Here is a 20,460-nt window from a genome sequence, read left to right as displayed (position 1 = left end):
ACTGATGCAAGAAAATGTGCAACTGGAAAAATCTTGCTAATTCTGCAACCCTGACAGACAAAGCTGCTTGAAGATGAATTTTTATCCACCCTTAGCCTCTAGTGAATCACTGGTACACAATATGATAAAGGCCTAGACAGAATTCAGGGATTAAAAAAGGCTAGAAAAATTCCAGTGGAAAGAATGTCAGTGCTTTCATCCATTTCTTAATAACACTGTTTCTGTTTGGAAGTAATATAACTCTTTTTTCTTCCATTAAAAATGTTTTCCTTCTATTAGAAAAGTGATTTCTTAATATTTGGTTAATTTAAAGCAGGTTGGGGCAGAAGGGAACTAACTCTGCTTAGCCTCTGTTTTCAGCCTGCTGCAATAAGAAATGCTGAAATGACCTTGTTTGATCAGCATGAAAGCTGCAAATCTGAGAAAAGAGGAGTACAGGCAGAAGGAAATACTCAGTTTTTCATTTCCCTTCTGTGACTGAAACACCACCACATTTACAATGCATATCAAACATTACCACTACATTATTATCAAAACACTGATGTAAGAACCCAGGAATTTAGTTGGTAACTTTGCCCGTCCTTCAGAGACTTTGGCAAAATTAAGCAGGTACTCTTTTACTAAGCTGGCGGGTCCAACAAGAAAGGAACCAAACTCTGCCATAAGAAAGCTTTGCTTTTCTTCTATTCTTGTTGTTTTGATTGAAATTACAGAGTGCACCTTTGTCAAAGCCAAGAGCCTCTCCTGGGGTGCTCACAGCTGCAATAAAGGCATGGCATGGCCAAGCACTCTGGGCCCATTCTACAAATGAGCAATTTTACCAAGCTCCATCTAGCCAGACTTTCTCTCTGAGTAAGATCTGCAGCAGTAAAAGAGTAGCTCCTTCCCTGGAAGAGTCTGCAGATTCTCATGTGTTTCTGGACTGCATTTCCTGTGATTCATTAAACTTCTCCTTTTCTCCTGCTGCTAATGACCAGTCCGTCCTATTAAGGTCTATCAACATTTGAGAAAAATCTATCAGCATTCCTTGAACATCCTTTGTCATGCAAAAATAATGAGCATGAGCTTAGATGAAACACTTCAGGATTCTCTGTGAAATCTGTGCTCCAATTAAGAGTGCACAGATTAAAAATATGTTCCCTATGCACTCAGATTCCACTTGTCCAAGTAAATTTGGCAATTCTGTGAACTGTGCAATGAATCTCCACTCTGAGGCACATCTTCAAAGAAAGGCTGAGAGCAGAAGGTGGAGATGGATTTGAATAACTGTGTACAGTATTCATGATCTTCATAATATGAACACAATGCCTCTTGGATCTCATTTAAAAACTGGGCATAATTAAAAGTATACTCATTAGAATACCTCCTTTTGGGGGATAATGCTCCCTGAACTCTGCTGATTTCTACTCCTCACCTAGCATCCCATTTTCCTTTTGTAACACATAATTAATAGTGACAAAATCTTATTAAAACTTTAGTGAAGGACCCTGATGCACAGTGACAACAGTTTAAATCACATCACTCACCCGCACGATCCATTGTACTCAAACTTTCCTTGATTCAACTGCATTGCTAAATCTGCCAAAAGAGAGAATTTACTCACTTTCCTGCTGAATAATGCAGATCATGAACTAGATCAGAAAATAAGACTGATTTTCCAGAATAATAAGTTTAAATAAAAGTTTAGTTTAATGCATATAAAACCTACAGCTAAGAAATAATAGGAAGCAACAGGAAAACTTCATATTTTTTTCACAGGAGTAACAGCTTTACCAAGCATGCTGAAGTCCATGCTGGGCTTAGGAAACAGTATTTCCCTGAATTCAAACACACTTGGCAGGCAGGGAGGTAACAACTGTGGACATGCCAAGTGCCTGGGATGGGATTTCCATCATCTATCTACCTTTTGGTATTTACAGTGCAGATCAGTATCCACATTTCTGCAGATCACCTTCAATAACAGAGTGCTACAGGAGCTTTAACAGTGCAAATAACCTCAGAATAACAAATATACTAGAGGAGACAGCCTTGAGGAACGCATTCCATCACAATGACAACCACCTCTGATGAAGCTGCCTGCAGCCTGATGTCTCAAAGAAGGTGAGGTGCATGTCCCACTGGTTTTCTGAGGACTTAGCTGAATAAAATACCACACCAAGAAACCACAAAGATCACAGCAGCACTGCTTAGTTTCAACATTTAAAAGCATGTGAGTTTTAGTGAGTGCACTGTTACAGCACTGCTAGGGGAACACATACCATGTAACAATCTCCCTCTCATCCAGCCTTCTCCAGAACTCTGAAAAAATGAAACGTTTTCCTACAGCTTTCTACTTACACAAGAATACAACCTCCTGCTTTAGCAACAAAACAGGTATTTCTCTTGCCCAACTGATTGTACCTTCAAAGGGAACAAAATCTGTTCTGTTATGCAAAATACAAGATTGTCCTATGCCCATACCAGTTATTACTGGAGTTACTGGGCAGCTGTAACTTTTATCTCCTCAGTCATCTTGACAGCACATCTGGATCACAGAAGAGGAACACAGGAAAGTTGCTGATTTCCACTTAGACAACTGCTACTCTTAATGTGCAATTTAAAGGGGTTGGGAATGACATGCAGTGGGCAGAGGCAGTGCTGGGAGCAGAGTGAGGTTTGTATTTCTGCTCCAGCCTCCCTGGCATGCCCACTGAACGCTCTGCAAGCAGCAGATTCCAGTGTATCCCTTCTCCTGCCTCCTCAGCTGGTGAGCCTGGGGCACAGCTTTGCAGGACAGAACTCAGGGGATGACAAGAGGAGTGTCTGCTGTACCAAAGACACTGTTCAGGGACAAGGAAATGAGCACAAAAGCACTGCCACAGCCAGAGAAAGGCAATGGGAATTGGGTCTGTTATATATCTGACTGAAAACATTCCCAGATAAATTTAAAAACCCAGTCAAAACAGCAGAAAGCCTGCCCTGCTATACTCACAGCTTCACTGAACAGGAACAGTACATCTCCTCTCAGACCACCCTGTGGAGAGGGCATTTCCATTCCCTGGCATCATTCTCTCAGCTGGGATCTCAGACCTGAGCACATGACTGCTAGCACTTCCCAACAACTGGTCTAGAAATGCATTTGTCACACAGTCATTACTTTTTACCATCTCAATCAGTGCATTCCATCTTTGCTTTGCAGACATGCACCCAACTGTGCCAGAGCTGTGTTTTGTGAAAGCACCGATTTCCCTGTAATTAACACTTTTTATTAATAAAAGCCATTTCAGTGGGAAGATGCAGCGCTCCATTATTTTTCCACAAAAGGGGACGGAATTTTCCTTCTGTGCATGGCTGTTTTTACTGCTCCTTGTCTCACGCTCCCGTGCTCCCACCCCGCTGCATTATTCAGCCATATGTCTGTTTCCTGCAGAAATGCCAGCAGCAAATCCACGGCATCTGGCTGGCAGTCACTGCCCAGGCCATTCTTTAGGAGAGAGGGTCACTGCTGCCTACCTGGGGTCTGATAGTTCAGTGAGACCATCTGGCAGCCAGCGTTCCAGAAAATCTGTGGCATGTAATTACTGGAATCCACACGGCCCCCCTTGGGGTAAATCCGACTCATCTGCCGCTTGTTGTAGCTGGGGAGTCCATCAAGGAACTCAAACAAACACCACAGAGGTGCAGAGGCATGGCCTGGAACCTCCAGCATTGCAACAGCAAAACACTCCTCTTCTTACTCTCACTATCTCTCCTTCCTGAGGTACTTCCCCTTTCCCTTTGTAGACATGCAACACTAAATGTAGAAAGGTGCACTGGTTTGTTTTAGGACTGGCAGCAAAGTGGGATGAGGAGGTGAAAGGATACATCCCAAACTCAATGGCATGAGTCTTCAAATCTCACCATCAAATCTCACTACCAAAGGATACTTCCCAAACTCAATGGCATGAGTCTTCAAATCTCACTGTCAAATCTCAGTATCAAATCTCACCATCACTCCTTGCATGAAGTAGGAGAAATGCCCCTTTCCCTTTGTAGACTAAACACTAAATGCAGAAAGGTGCACTGGTTTATTTTAGGATTGCTAAGAAGGTGGGATGAGGAGGTGAAAGGATACTTCACAAACTCAATGGCATGAGTCTTCAAATAGCCCAGTCCAACAGACTCGTTGAAGGAGGACATGTTATGGTGAATATTACGTTCTAGAAAGAAAAGACAAGACATTTTAAAACACCTCTAATGATGAATCACATTCAAAATCATGCACTATAAACAGCAGGACACAGCAGTTTTTGGTCTCTTTCCCCATTATCTATTACTCATAGAATCAAATTATAGTGATAAGAAATTTCATAGAATCAAATTACAGTAAAGAGAAATTTCATAGAATCAAATTACAGCAATGAGAAATTTCATAGAATCAAATTACAGCAATGAGAAATTTCATAGTATTTCTGACTCGCTTCTCTGTTTCTCTCCTTGGGAAATCAACATTTTCCTTTTTTGTTTAGGACAACATTGTTATTCAGAGCCTGCACTGTGTGGTAGATAAGGCAAAGCAACATGATAAATTGTCTGGTGTGCAGTATCAGCTCACTGCTGCCCACTGTGACAGCTGTGCTCACCTAACTGCAGAGAGAGATGAACCAAAAAAAAGCATTTCAGTTGGGAAGGCCCACGGAATAGAACCAACCTCAACAGCTTCCTGTTCTCCCAGTAACTGAGTGACTCCGTGTGGATGACGAATGGAATTACATGCTAGCTTCACATCCAAGGAAACAGGTCTACAAGCATACTGATGATGGTCATTAAACTATCAAAGTCTTATGCCTTTATTTCTAAATTCAGGAAATGTAGAGATTAAAAAGCTACCTAGGTTAAGCAAATACTTGTATTTCATTCAACCTTTTATGTTACCTTCTGCTACATCGAAACCTTGAAATTTTACAGGCTGAGCATAGTTGACCATTGTTGATAAATATGGATGTATATTGGTTGTGGCACCTACATATTTGTAAGATGCCATCCACGCTTGTTCATCTTCCACAGTTACTAAACCCTGGAAACACATTAAAAAGAACAATCACCAATTCTGTCTGCAAACACTGCTGCTGGGTTTTTCAAAGGTGGGACAAAATTATAGCCAAATCTGCAGAAGGTTAAAGACAGTGCAAATTAATACAAGAAAAGTGGAAGTTTAGTGTCACAAGTTAAAATTTATTTTCTTGCTGATATAAGACTCTCTATTTTGCAGGATGCATGCAAGAGGGCTGATGATAGAAAAGCTCCTAAGCAATGGGCAAATATTACATGAAGTTAGTAGGACAACACTGGCATAAAAGCTAAATATTCCAACAGCCTAAACAATACCGGGAGATAATGATCCATCTTTGTCAAATAAATTCCAAAAAGCGTTATTTAATATGCATTTTCTGATAGAAACTGTGTGTACTTGGCACTCAGTAGAAGACACAGTACCAAGTTCATATTCTTATCCACTTCAACTGATAAAAACCTGAATCCATCACCTATATAAATATGCACTTTATTTATAACTGAACTTAAGAGTTTTCTACAAGTATCTCATCTGCTAGAAACCCACATCAGGAGGCATTTATTAATTGGCTCTCCCTGTCCAATATTTGCCTTCCCCTAAACCAGTTTGAAACACATTCTTTTCACTGAAATGAAAAAAGAAAAAAATATCTCTGTCAAGCTAAACAATCTCTGCAAATTCATCATGTTTTTCCCACACATGCATCTTCGGTTGCTCTCCTACCAAAAAAACCTGCCTGTAGGCTGACAGTGACCTCCAGCTGGGAAGTACAAAGTGTATTCAGACACTCAGACTGCAGCTCGGGGCTTGGCAGAAGCTCTCCCCCATCACTGACTCAGGAAACAGTCAGGAAGAGGAAGCTGTACCAGGCCCTTGGAGGAAAATGCAGCTCACAGAACCTGCAATACTGCAGCCCATTCACTCCCTGAGGTGGGAGAGTAAAGGAAAAGTGAACCCACTTACCAGAATGGTGGCACATCCCCAAGAATGAAACCCACGTGAACTGGAAGCACTTATGCCTTGCTATGAGATGATTATAGTCACAAGGAACACAATTTTCTGACTGCACAGAATGACTGAGTTAGCAGAATGAGTCCAGGTACACATTGTTGTATGTGCATTTTGGACTGAATTAAACTTCCAGCAGCCCATGAAATCAAACTGACACCACATTTTAATGCTGATCATCAGGGCTCAACCCAACTGCTTTTCAGAAATGTGCATACTGAGGTTTCACAAATCTGATCCTAAAATATGCCCACAGCACATCCCTGTGTTAAAAAAAAAAGCCTGTTTTCTACTTTGTTGTTACTAGGTCAATAGCTGTTTATAGAGCTTTGGTCAAATTCAGGCCAGATATATTCACTGAAACCAGTTCTTTTCAGTGTCTTAGCTTCTGAAAGGCCATTAACTCAGGCAGAACTGATCACCCATCCCCTAAAGCCCAGGGCTCCTAAAGTGCCTGCTTTGACTGCTCAGAACAGCTAATCTCAATTAACTGTCCTGATCCACCCACACCCACAAGCAAAGGAGCCCCAGGGAAAAGGGAGCCCCAGGGATTGTGGTGCCTCAGTGCCAGGCAATGGCACCCTGCAGGTGCAGCCCTGTGACTGCATCAGTGACACTTCGGCTCTAAGACAATGCACCAGCCATTGGTTTTATCTTATTCCCTTGCAGACCCCTCATTTTTAGAGTAGGGCTATACTCTGCACTGTTCACAACTTTAAAACTGTGAGTTAAGAAAGGGGCAAGGATGGAATGTTTCCTAAAGTCTGCAGAAACAAAGGAATGGTTAGGCCAGCACAGGAGCCTTGTAGGGGATAGAGAAGACAAGAGGGAAAAGTTGATCTCCATGTCATTTACACCTCCCCACCCCTCAAGAAAACCAGCAGAACTCACTTAGAAAACAAGACAGACTGAAACAACGTGTGGTTATGAACAGGAGCAGCTTGGATGAGAAGAGAAGGAGGAGGAGAGTGGAAAGAGGCGGGAAGAGTCTTACAGAAGGGATTCCTGGGAGAAGATAAATGCAGAAGTCCCAAGGGAAAGCAAAAGGAAGAAAGAGAGAGGAAAACAAAGTGGAGTCAGGGTAAGGGCAGAGGGCAAAATCAAGCAGGGATGATACATCTCAGCACCATTCAGAGAACAGGTTTCCCAGTGCATGAGATCAGATACTCCTAGGCAGGCAAAGGTCATGCACTTCTGTCTGTCCCCAGGTTTTCTGACAGCCCTGACCCCAGTATGAAAGCACAGCAGAAGAAGCCCTAGAGGACAAAAGGAGGTAGAGTCACTGACAAAAATAGGTGTGGTGAAACTGAGCATAAAATTGTTAAACCACTGAGAATGCATGGTAAGTAATATGCGTGTTATATATAAAGCAATAAAATAAACTACATTACATCCTGTGTCACCTTTTTATTGTTTTCTTGCTCAGAATCTTCAACAGCCTGAGGGAAAAAAAATATATATACATTACCCAAAGAAAAAGCAAGAGGAAACACAGTAAGGAGGAAAAAATCCTCAAAAAACAAATGCATTTAGCAAAAAGTAAACCCTTTTCCACCTTCCTGTAAGGCTTTTCTGTTCCACACACTTTCAAAAATTTGTAGTCCATTCCAAATTTGGGTACACAAGATCTGATACTCAGCCATGGGAATAGGATGAAGGATGGCAGACAGTTAAACCAGAGCTATCACTAGATGCTGGGTACAGGAAGCTCCAGAGAAGAATGAAAGAATAACACACCCAGATAAAGATACCACAATAAAGATCATCTGATCTGGATGTGCAAACTGCCAGGCTCTGAAAACTGATGGTAAAGAGTGCTGTAAACTGTGCTTGAAATGTCCACACTGGAGAAGGCCTGTCCCAGGACGTTATTTGCAATGCAGCAGTCTGGTGCCTGCCTTCAATTAAAAGCTACTGAGAATCTCAGGTAAATACTGTCTTGGCACTGAGTGTGCATTCCTGCAGAATAAAGATCAAGTCACTGATCAGCAAAGGAGCAGAGAAGTTACCCAAGGACACGTGCTGAGGATGAGCAACTAATCTGGAAACAAACAAACAAAAATCCTCAAAGCAATAATAGCAACCACAAAAAACCCCATCCAACCAAAACAGCCCAAAACATTCAGGTAGTCAAGGAGCAGTGACTTAGGAAATGCAAAGAAGTGCAATGATACTGCAGTGGGAGGACCCATAAAAGCTGAGGAAGCAAAGTTGATGACAGAAGAGATACCCAGAGCAGGTCTGATGGCTCTGGAGCTGCTGCACACACACTGCTGTTTTCCACTCCTACACTTCTGTCTGCAGAAACATCCAAAGGAAAGCAAGGAGGAGGGAAGAAGTGGCCAGAACACTGGAGTGGCAGAGGAACACGATCTGCTAAGGTACCTCAGCCCTCACAGGTGGGCTCTGCTCTGTAGCCAGCAGCACTAATGCCTCCAGTGCCAGAGCAACTTACTCCTAACTCCAAATCCTGGATCTGATTTCCATCAACGATATTCAAGTGACTGATAGCTGCAATGGTCAGGTATGAGTGGAATACAGAGAACCTCCCCCTGTCTGCCAGCAGGCTGTCTGACAGAGCCCCTGCCACACCCCCACTGGGAATTACTGTCCTGTTTTGCCTTCATGCTGTAGGTGGAAAAGAAAATCCACTCTAAGGGTTAACAATGAAACATGATGCAGGAAAACCCTGCAGTGAACACACAGAGTGCAGCCCTGCCAAAATACTCTGAGCAAGGAAGCTGATGCTCCACCTTTTACTGGGATTCTGCACCTGAGATGCACAGTGGAACACCAGAGGCTGGAGCAGGGAACTGTTTGCTGCCTTTAAGTGGGATTTCTGATGAAATCCTCCCCCTGTACACTGCTCCCTACGCCCTGATTCTGCTTCCTCAGTGAGTGCATATCCTCCCTGAACAAGGGGAGAGTTGGCTACAAAGCTTTGTGCTCTCATGAACCTGAAGGTGAGGGGCACCTGGTGAAGATCTCAGGTTGGAATCTTCCAACAAGTGCTCTGATGTCTCCACAAAGCAGAGTGCCTTTTGCAACAGCCTCCATGGAAAGTTTTCATAACAACATATATATATATGAAAGAAGCAATCCCACCTTTTTGACACTGATGGCAACAGCTTCTTTTTGACTGTAATCATCTACAAGGTCACTTCCAAACTTGTACTCAGGATGAGCTTCCTCTTCCTGGTCAGCTGCACAGAAAACAAAAAGGATCACTGAAAAAACCACAGCAGCTGCTGTTTTCTTTGCAAAGCATTAAACAAATGACAGCTGAACTCACAGGTTTGGGTGTGGCATTTCTTAAAAACAGGAATAAAATCCAGAATATTAGATTTCTAAGAGTTAGTAAACTGTTTCCAAGCGCAGTAAATTACAGCTAAGGCCTGAGATGGTTAGTAAGACAAATTTTATTTTGCTGTATTTTTGAAGTAATCAGTATTTTGCCTAGCAAAGGTGTAAAAAAAAAAAAAAAAAGCCAGTAGCCTTGGAAAATAAGAACTGATGACAGAGTTCTTCAAATAAAGATCTAAGAAGATGCCAGTGGCCAGGCTTGAGTGCATTGCCAGGCTCCTTGTGTGCCCCCACTACAGGGAATTATTCTCATCTGCTTTTAGGGGGATTTTCCATTAGAACCTACAGTACTCAAAGCTGAAAAGTAAAGGGGAAAAAAAAAGTCAAATAAATGAGAGGAGCAGGTGGCAGGCTAAAGCTGGGACATTGACTGTGACACAGGGCACAGGCCATGGGCTCAGACACTGGCAGGTGGGGTGTGATTTACACCTTTTGAAGGTGCACATTTAAAACACACAGGGTGGATCACACCCTAAATACATGTACCCTTCTCTGCTGGCCACATCACTGGCTCAGAGCTGCACATTTACCCTGAGGACAACTGAGGTTTGGCAAGAAAAATCCTTCCCCTCATTTTATTCTTATACAGTATAATGCAATAATCCCCTCTGATGCTGACCCAAGTGTTAAACACAGTGACAATATGTGTTTTCAAGCAAAGATCACAACTTCTTAGCCTCTCTCTCTCCCAGACAGAATGAAAGCTGATTTGGTTGGTGCTCTAACACAACTTCCAACCACTGAATGGAAGGTAAAATTGTCTGGGGTGAGGTGACAAGGCTGGGGTCTGTACAGATGGCCCTGCACTGAGCCCAGAGCTGCTGCTGCCACAGAGCACAGGCACGAGGAAAGGAGCACCCAGCCCAGGGATCTGCCACAGGCAAGGTCTGAGAGCCTTCTCCAGGAAATCTCACCACTTTCTATTTCCTCTTCGTTATCATCCTCCAGGATATTTACAGGAGCAGCAGTTTCCCCAGCCTCCATCATCTTCTTCAGAGCATCAAGCTGTTCTGTTAATATGAAAAATGAAATTGAATTAGTCGTGACATGAACAGTTTGTAGCACAAAGAAATACAAGAGAACCATCACAAATGATTCCCTGTTCCTCAGATCATTCTGTTTAATGAGTCCTCTGGCTTTTCAGTTGGTAATAAAATTTTACAGAGTAAGTAGCACCAATAAACACAGATTGGTGTTAGATCTGAAAAGTGGTGAGCAGTAAGGGCTGTGCCCAAAGCTCAGTGAAGTGAAGGGAAATACTTCACAGAAGCACAGAATCAGGTTGGGAAAGGCCTCTGAGACTGCATCCAAGCTCTGCCTGAAGCACCACCTCTGCCAGGCAGAGTGGCTGAGTGCCAAGCAGCCTTTCCTTAACCTCCTCCAGGGACAGGGACAGGGACAGGGACTCCCCCACCTCCCTGGGCAGCCCATCCCAATGTCTAACCACCCCTGCTGGGAAGAACTTCTCCTAAACTCCCATAGACTACCAAGGTCTCTGGAACAAGCCCATTACTCCCTCACAGGATAAACAGCCAGCTGTCTCTCCAGTGCCTGATCCCTGCCAATGGAAGCACAGTGCTTGGGTTTCCAGCTGTGCTCCCATGGGCATTCAGTCAGACACGAGGGGCACAGCCATGTACGACTGCAGCCAGTGCAAGGCCTGGGGGCTTCTCTTGGGATGGAGAAGGAGCAGGGTTTATCATTGCAGCCATACTGGGAACTAATACAGCAACATTCTTGTTACTGAAAGGAGATAAACATCACAACTGGCAACAAGAGCAAGAGGAGCAATTTGAAATTCCATTTCACTTCATGCTTATCCAGGAAGAACACAGCAATGCAAACAGACTGGTGTTGGCAGAGCTGACAGGAGATTCTATCTGCCTCATATTTCAGCTCAACCAGCAGTGTGATAAAAGTCCCAGGATTACATTTCTGGGGCTGGTTGTGCCTGTGCAACATGCTGATATCAAGGCTCAGACTGGCACTCACACGAAACACAAGGGCAAACCAATTGTTATTTACATGGAACTCCTATTCTTCCAGCACTAAAGTACAAACAATCTGGAAACTTTGGTGAAGTCTGTTTGCAGTGATCTGGACTTTTGTTTATTTAGTATTTGACAAATGTTACTTACTCTTTTCTACTTCAGGTTTCAGCCTTTTATTCTTTATGAGAATCTTTCTTTTGAGGTCATTGGGAGATGGTAAGGCTTTACCTTGCTCAAGCTGTAAAACAATTCAAAGAAAATGCTCAGTAGTAACAACAGCCCTTTGGCCTCCCTGTCCCTGTTTGGGATCTGCATTTTAGGGCAGCAACCCCAAGGGGCAGTGAAGGAGCAGTGCCACCTCAGGCACAGCCAGGAGGCTGTGTGACTGCAGATCCACAGCCTGCTCTCCTCCTTCCCTGGGCCAGGGGGAAGCTGTGCACAGCTGAAGCTGCTGGAGCAGCCAGCACTCAGCTCTCCAGCCTGTGCCAGCCCCAGCTGCACTGCTCTGAACGTTTTCCCTCCCCTCCTGCCTGGCAGAGGGTGTGGATGTGACCTGCACTCCTCTCAGAGGAATTCCTGCTTCCCCTCCCTCCCTGGCTCACACAGCCCAAGCCACAGCTCAGCCTGTTATCTATCATCTGATCTCTAAACAAGTCACCTGTTATGGTCCCCTGGAGCTGCAGTGACCCACCTGCAGAGTGCAAATGGACTGGCACTGGGGCATGGAAATCTACCCAGTCCTCAGCTAGGTAATGGGGACTGGTTTTGCCAGCAGGGTCACAAATTCACTACTTCTCAAAGGCAAAGGGGACACACACACATACACACACAAGGAAGTAGTAATAAAAGTTCCAGTTTGGGGAAGGAGGAGAAACAGTATTCAGAAAAGAGGAAAAGTATGAAATCCTCTGATTTAAGCCCCATCACATCATTGAGGCTAAGAAACAGAGATTTGGGTAAGGTGATTAACACCCTCCCCACCTTAGGCTTGCTAAGAATATTATCCAGGGAGTTGCTGGTATAATCACAGGATATTCTGAGTTGGAAGGGACCCACAAGGATCATTGAGTCCAACTCTCAAATGAATACAGAGATTGAACCCACAACTTGGCATTCTTAGCACCATAACAGACTGGGGTTTCCAGAGAAGCCTAAATTATACAGGAGCAGAAGGTATTTCCATAAACAGTGACAATTCTTAAAAGAACTATTCAGATATTCTGATCTCTTCGTCCAAGTCTGAGCTAGAGAGAAGCAGCACTCCAGGAGAACAAAGCACCATGAAGTGAAACCAAATAAAGGCAGCAGAGGTGACAAATAACAAGCCAGAAAAAAAAAAAAGAAAAAAAAACCAACAAAAAAAACACCCCCAAAACAAAACAGAAAACCAACCAAACAAAAAAACCCACCATACCAACCCAGCCCCAGGAGAATGGGTGGAAACCTCCTCGTGGGAGGGTGAGGGTCCTGCCCAGCACCCAGGCAGGCAGTCTGAGCAGGCTGGATGAGCACACCTGCTCCTGCCAGCACTGGGGCTGGGACTGCACTGGATGTGGGACTGCACTGGATGTGTCCCTCCCCTAGATGTGTAACTCCACTAGACGTTCCACTAGATGTCAGTGCTGCAGCGCTCATCTCTGCCAGGCTACATTCCCACACAGGGACACACTTGGATGCCCCTCAGGACAAACATTTGCTTTTACTTCGCACCAAATCTGCTCCAGCCAAGTGCCAAGTCTCTCCTAGCCTGCCTCCCTCAGGCCCTGGCCCAGGTTCTCAGCTCCAAGCCCTTGCCAAGAGCTGCTCCTGCCATCTCTGCAGCGCTTGTGAGCAGCTGGGAGTGAACCCACCCACGAGGAGGAGGAGAGGACACAGAACACAGCCGAGGATAACTCTGGGCCCTGAGGCATGGCAGCCTTTGGGCAGCTCTGATTTAGCCTTCCCAGAGAGCTGCTGGGAGCTCTCTTTCTGTGAGGGACATGTCAGCGTGCTGTGAACCTCACAGGGACACTGCAGAGCCAGCTCTTTGGGATGCATTTTTCACAGAACTCACAGAATCACTGGGTTGGAGGAGACCTTCAAGATCATTGAGTACAACCCAGCCCCACCAGCTCAGCTAAACCCTGGCACCAAGTGCCACATCCAGGCTTTGTTCAACACACCCAGGGATGGGGACTCCACCACCTCCCTGGACAGCCATTCCAGTGAAAAATTTTTCCTAAATTTTTTTTAGGATGAAAAATCATCTCTTTTTAAAAAAAAACTAATACAAAAAATAGAGAGACTGGCACAACATAACATACTGGATGTGTTTCTAGAGGCTGCTTCAACAGGAGATCTCCAAAAAGATCTTCACAGTATTTTGACATCTTGTACTGTTGATATTTGCTGGAAAAGATTATGGCAATTAATTCTTAAATATAAAAAAGAAATCACTATCACTCAGCACAAAAGAATAATGCTAAGTAATGGAGACATCCCAAATTATATACTGCCCACTTTGTTTCAACTGAGAAGTATTACTTTACTGTAATTATACTGTCAATAAAAGTCTATTATTTGACATAGATGAATTTAACAAGACCAAAAAAGTAGAATAACTGAATCTCACAGAGCTAATGGAACATCCAAATACATTTCACAGCTTTATCACAGATAAAAATATTGCCACTATTAAGCTACATAAAGATTGATGAGTATATTAAGTGACATTCAGTATGCCTGCATACCCCCCCACAGTTTTCAAGTATCATATCATAGTGTTTTAAACTATATCATCTCTCTCAGACAGTGCACAATTTAAAAATTAACAGTGGGCACTACACACCTGCAGTGATTTTCAAATGAAAGAATGACAGGGTACTCTGATGTTACAAATGCTGTTTCCTTAATGGCTTGAATTACATCCTGCAAAAAGCAACAACATGATACAAGTCAGAATGGATCAAATTAAAAACATAATCAAAGGGGTTTTTTATTATCCACCCCACCCTGAGAAACACAGGGATGTCTCAAATGTGCAAATGGAGAGAGAGGCAGAAAACCCCTGTGCTCTGATGCCCCCCACACCCTCCCTGCCCCTGCAGCAGGATGGCACCTCCACCCACAGCCATCAGTGGGGAATTCCCACTCCCACAGGAACTCCTGGGCTTTTCCACAGCGAGGAACTCCTCAGACAACAAAGATATTTACTCTGTGGGCCAAAGGGCCCCAGGGTGTGAAGGAGTGGGGCAAGAGCAGCAAGCCTGCTCCCTGCAGTTTCTGTGGGAAGGCAGACGGAGCACAGGTGGTGCAGGTCAGGAAAGAGCCCCAAAGCCTGGGCCAGAATCCCTGCCCCTGTCAGTGCATCCCACAGGAGCAGCATCCCAGTGGGAGGAGGGGAGGCCAAGCAGGGCAGCACCTTTGCTGCCAGGTGTTACCTTGAAAAGGATGTCTGTGCACATTGCTTTGCCATGGGTTATTATTGGCTCTTGGTCTTCACCTTTGCCATCCCAACAGTCCAGCTCAACACACCTGAAGATCCAAGGAAAATAAACTTAGTGTTCTATTCCAGGTGAGCTACCTGGGACATGTTTCAGCACTGATGATCAGAGCAGTAAGTTGCAAATTAGTTTTGGGCATGGCACAACTCTTTCTAAGCTGTACATGTGCTATTTCTATAACTCTGGATATACCACCTTAAATATGGCATGTGTGAGTCAGTATATTCTCATCTGGACATTAATGTCTTTAGCACTGAGCCACTCTTCTTATTCTCATCCTACTAAGTCAATTAGAAATTAAGCAGGAAACCATAAATTTCCTGATTCTCATTAACATATAAACTTTGTCACTGTAAAGCAGAAAGCCCTCTGAAATTCTTCAGCTGTCATTCTGAGATCAAACTTCTCCTAACTTTCCCACAAACTCTCCTTATACCAATTTCTACATTCTTCTGCCTGAAGGAATGCTTTTGGGAGAAAAGTAAGATTCTTAAACAAACACATGTGTTTTCATTTGCTACACCAACACATTTACACATTCAATTTTACAAAATATCAACACCAAGGTACATTATGCAGTACTTTTAAAGCATTAGATTCAAATATGGATTATCTCCTGCTTCCAACCTGCATCCAGCCAAAAGCACTTGTCTGTACATCTCCACTGAAGACTTGCCCCCAAACTGCCTGCCTGTTAAATAGGTATTGTGAGAGGAGCTGATGAAGTAGTGAGCCAGAGGATGGTCCATCTCCTGGTACAGCTCCAAGCGGTCCAAGAACACGGGGGCATTCTCATCTGACATCAGGTACCTGCAGAAGCCATCACTGGAGATGACACCTGCAGGGACAGGGAGCCATGGTGAGTCACTGCCAGCAGTACAGGGTGCACAGGACCCAAACCACCTCCCAGGGCAGGAATCCAGCCCAGAACCTGCTATTTACACAGGCTCCTGCAAGCATTCAGCTCTGCCCCTCCTCTGCTCCAGGCTGCCCAGCAGCTGGTGCCAAATGTGCCATTATGTTCCAAATTAAAACCAGGTGCCCACCAGCTCAACACCTGAGGTCCAGCACTCACCAGCAGCAGAGCTAAGGCACGAGAGGAGGTGCAGAAGGCAAACAGGCAGTGACATCTCCTCAGAACAGCCCCAACAGCTCTGATCTCTGGCAGCTCTGCAGTCAGGGCTGGGAGCTGGCATGGAGCAGGCTCCTGTGCCCTTCCCTGCCCCCTGTCACAGCCAGTCCTGTGCCACATCACTGTCACCCAGCCCGTGCAGAGCCTGCTCCCCACTGACACACACGTGGGGACATGCACCTCAGAACCTCTGCAGTGCCTCATTCACAAAACACCAGGGACATCTGCAATACCTTCCTTTTACTGTTTGAAATACATGCTCATACCTTTGTAAACAAAAACAGAAACCTACAATGAACATGGCACATACAGGAATTCAGAACACAGAATTTAAAACACCTCTCTCTTATCTGTCTGCTGGTCTATGCCTATAATAAAAGTATAAAAAAAATAAAAATTAAGGGGTAATTTTTAATGAAACCAAGTCAGGAACAGTTAGTATGGCAATATCAGTTCTAAAGAGGCCAAGAGTCTGAAAAATGAAAATTATCTGTGATAAGGAAGAAGGGATTACTCACAAAGAGCTGCTGCAGGGAATGGTTACCTGGCACTAATTTTGACATTGCTTTCTCTGAAGTAATTTATGAACATTCAGCTATTGTTAAGGCAAGGTTGCAGCAGTCCTATTTTTATTTTCTTTAAGTCTATTTTTCTCTCATACAGAGAAGTGGAGTGATCCCAGTTTCCATTCTACTTCTAACTTTCTGGAAAAAAAGCCTAATGGAGCTTAAATTTCCTGTGCTTGGTGTCAGCCAGAGGTGAACTGCTCCAGAATGTTTTACTCAAGTCCTCTCAGCTGATCCTGAGTATGAAAGAAAGGGGGCAAATAAAAACCCAATGTGATTTTGAAGGGGAGGTATTTTTTCCAGCAGAGCAGTTTCCTGGTCCAGAACCCTCCACAAGTGCTTGTCCCCACACCACAGGGACTGCAAACTCCCTTTTAAAAGCCTGAATGCTTCAGAACCAACAACTCCCCAAATGCCCAAACCCCGTGAACTCTGAATTCCCTCCCCCATTTACCTTTCCTCTTCAAGTCTTCATCTGGCTCGTATGTCTCAATTATCTGCATTGCTCTTTTTGTGTCATAAAAGGGAAACAAAATTTCATTGAGCCGAGGATCTCGTTGATGCTGAGGTGAGAAAACAAGGTAATTCAGCAAAACAAGACAGTGCATGGCTATCACCCAAGAGCATTTCATTACTGCAGATGAGAAAGAAAGAAGTAGACATTTAAAAAAAAAAAGAAAAAGCAGCCCTAAAATGTACAGATTGTTCAACAGCAACTTCAGCATTAGGTAGAAAATGAACTTTATCTTTCATAAGGAACCTAGGCAGTTTGATCACAAAAATATTTTTTAAAAAGAAAAATCCAATGCAATCATGTAACTGGTCTTACTCTTGCTTATTTATGAAAATAATGACTGCACGTGGAATCTGTGCAAATGAGATGTGGAAAACAAATAGCTAAATGTCCCTTTGTTAATTCTCTCTCTCATCCTTTTTTTTGCAAAGACTTGACTGGTGGCACTGTAATCACCTCTCCAAAATGCAAGTCTTACACACTATCTACAGCTAAAGCAAAAAAGTAAAATAAAGCTATACTGTAAATACAGAATTTGAAATCTGAGTTTAGAAATATGCAAGTACTAGATTATTATTTGTGAATCGTGGAAACACTGTGTTTTTAACTATTCAAAAACCAGCACAGGTTCTTGGAGTAAATATGCACAAGAATTTCACAGCATCATCTCTTAATTCACAATAATTTGCAATATTAGGATTTCATAATATATGTCATGTTTAGGTACAATTAGGCAGTGATTTCTAATAGACTAATAAAATTCAGAATTTGTATGTTTTCACTTTGTAGTGTGCTATGCAACTTTGTTTTTTTTCTCCATGCTGGATTAGAGCTGCACACTGTGTGCCTGATTCTCCATTAAAAGAAAATTAAAACCAGAATTAACAGAATAGTGGCATGTAAGCAGATGCAACAAAACAAAGAAATAAATATGACTGTGAAAACACTCTTTTACCCCAGAAGGTGCACAGTTTCCAAGCTTTAGTCTCAGCAGAATTCAGAGATGTAAGAGGCCACCCCCATACTGGCAGTCAGTAATTTGGAGTGACAGGATGGTGTTGACATGGCTTACACAGCACTATCAGCATTTGCTGTAATTCCTTATGTGGAAACTTTTTAATAATTTTTTTCCCATAAGAAAAGCAATATCCAATCCAATCTCTTTTCTTACAACCAATCCATTGGTGCATGTGCTTAATTAACTCCAAGAAATTACAACCAATGCCAAGTCAATCATGCAGTTAGGGAGGGATGTTTCAGGGGATGCCACTGGCAGTCTGCAGCACCTGAACACAGCAGGGTTATCCAGAGGGGCTGTGGGGATGCCCAGAACACTCAGACCAAACACCACAGGCTGTGGGGATGCTCAGGAACACTCAGACCAAACACCACAGGCTGTGGGGATGCCCAGAACACTCAGACCAAACACCACAGGCTGTGGGGATGCTCAGAACACTCAGATCAAACACCACAGGCTGTGGGGATGCTCAGGAACACTCAGAACAAACACCACAGGCTGTGGGGATGCTCAGGAACACTCAGACCAAACACCACAGGCTGTGGGGATGTTCAGAACACTCAGAACAAACACCACAGAGAGCAGATGGAGGCAGGACACACCAACACCACCAAACACGGCATGCAACAGCTCCAGGGGGACAAATGACAAGGCTTTACACCCCTAGTGACAATACAGCACCTCAGAAAATGGCCAGAAACAGTGGGGAAGGCTCTGTGCTCAAGAAAAGGGCTCTTCCCCACTCACTTGCTTCTACAGTTATGAGCAAACAGAAGAAAATAAATGGGATAAAGCAAAAAGTCTCCTCTTGAGAAGAAGTCCCAGAGTTATCAGAAGGAGCTGAGAACAAACTATTCTTCCAGTAGCAGTGATCACTGCTCATTATTGATCCTCCAGTGGAACAGAAGGGTATCCTTACATTCACTTTGTTTAAAAAATAGAGTTGGCAGAAGATGAAGATCTACTTCTAAAAGTGATACTATTCTCTAGTGTCTCTTGGGGAAATGTCCTGCACCCCAGAGCTTGGTGGCACAGGGAGCCTGCGTTTTGTTTTCCCCCAAAGCTGAAGTGTGAAACTTCATCTCGAAAGGTAACACACCCAGGATTAAGTGTGCACGTGCAGCAAAGCTGTGTTTGGCTGTTCTGCTCACCCTGCAACACAGGCACTCCCAGCCAGGTGAGGGTGAGCTGACTGCAACAGGGGCAGAAAGGGCCCAGAGGGTTGGCAGAGAGCAAAGCTCAGCCAGCCTGCCCCAGCACCTGGGAGTGGGCACACTCTGAGACACACAGCCCTTCAAAGTGTGCTCAGAGCAGTTCTGCCCAAAACCAGCACTGCCCTGGGCTGGTCAGAAGGGCCTTCAGGGGAGATGGACAGAGGGACTGGGAAGGAAGCCAGGAACTGGGAATAGGAAAGGATCTCCCCATACCTCCCTCCCAGAAGAATGGATGAGCACTGGTCAGACTACTGAAAATTGCATTTGAAGTGTTGCTTGCCTTGTAATTTTATTGCTGTAAATGAAGTGCAGGAGCAAATCTCAGTGGTAGTGGTTTCAGTCCCTTTTCTACTATATTTCCTTTTTTATTTTTTCTCCCCAAAATTTGACTTTAAAAAAGGAGATCTAGACAAAATACTCAGTGCACGACAACAATTACGTTTCTAAAAACTTCCCAGAAGCTTTCATACTGAAGCACAATTAAATCATCTGTCAGCCAGCAGCATTTAAAAGTGAAACAGAGACAGGAGTTTGGAAGAACTCCAGGAAAGCTCCTCACTCTCCTCTCATCCCCAGTAACATACCCTTATGCTCTCTTAAAAACCCATAACACTTAGAGCTTCTGCAGCATGCCTTGGAGGTTACTTCAAAATAATTTAAGTTAAAGAGTCTCAAGAAGAGCTGCTCTGCCAAGTGACTCCCCTCTCCTATGTAATGGCAATAACCTTTTTATATTGCCAGCATTAGACACCACTGCTAATTGCAGGGCTGGCCAGCAGCCAAGGGACAGAAATGATCCCTCCAGGAGGCACATTCTGGGTCCTTTTGTGCCTTTCAAATTATGGCCAAAACTCTAAACTCTGTTTGCAGGCCAAAAGACCTCCAACACAGACCAAAGGCATTGCTTTCAGTCACCAGAATAAATGTCCTCCCCTAGAAAAAACACTTGAGTAATTTATCCCAGCTCTGGTCCTGATCCAAAGGGGCCCACCACAGGATTTCCAACTGCAAAATGAATTTTGTCAATATGAATGCAGTCAACAAGATGCATTTTTCCCCAGTACTACCTATAAATTCACCCAATACTACCTATATTTACCTATATAAAATAATGTTTCTAATTCTGTAAAAAGAACTGCT

General features: G+C 43.8%; 1 protein-coding gene across 11 annotated transcripts in view; it reads right to left on the bottom strand.

The window, feature by feature from the left end:
* PLCB4 (phospholipase C beta 4) overlaps window positions 1-20,460 on the bottom strand; it is a 177,609-nt gene that overhangs the window by 35,699 nt on the left and 121,450 nt on the right. For 9 of the 11 annotated variants that reach the window (XM_054629428.2, XM_077176301.1, XM_077176293.1 and 6 more), the window contains 13 exons: window positions 17,029-17,137; window positions 15,504-15,714; window positions 14,814-14,907; window positions 14,222-14,301; window positions 13,698-13,782; window positions 11,542-11,632; window positions 10,318-10,413; window positions 9,146-9,243; window positions 7,444-7,479; window positions 4,894-5,035; window positions 4,094-4,178; window positions 3,493-3,617; window positions 1,527-1,578 (listed from right to left, as the gene is read on the bottom strand). In XM_054629428.2, the coding sequence (XP_054485403.2) occupies window positions 1,527-1,578; window positions 3,493-3,617; window positions 4,094-4,178; window positions 4,894-5,035; window positions 7,444-7,479; window positions 9,146-9,243; window positions 10,318-10,413; window positions 11,542-11,632; window positions 13,698-13,782; window positions 14,222-14,301; window positions 14,814-14,907; window positions 15,504-15,714; window positions 17,029-17,137 (1,304 nt within the window). The remainder of the gene's footprint in view (window positions 1-1,526; window positions 1,579-3,492; window positions 3,618-4,093; window positions 4,179-4,893; window positions 5,036-7,443; window positions 7,480-9,145; window positions 9,244-10,317; window positions 10,414-11,541; window positions 11,633-13,697; window positions 13,783-14,221; window positions 14,302-14,813; window positions 14,908-15,503; window positions 15,715-17,028; window positions 17,138-20,460) is intronic. The other 2 variants (XM_077176300.1, XM_077176302.1) reach the window with 1 other exon arrangement.

Source organism: Agelaius phoeniceus, chromosome 3 (genome assembly GCF_051311805.1).
Source record: "Agelaius phoeniceus isolate bAgePho1 chromosome 3, bAgePho1.hap1, whole genome shotgun sequence".
Classification (NCBI taxonomy): Eukaryota; Metazoa; Chordata; class Aves; order Passeriformes; family Icteridae; genus Agelaius; species Agelaius phoeniceus.
Note: the sequence above shows the minus strand (reverse complement) of the source record. Positions and strands in the feature narration are given on the sequence as shown.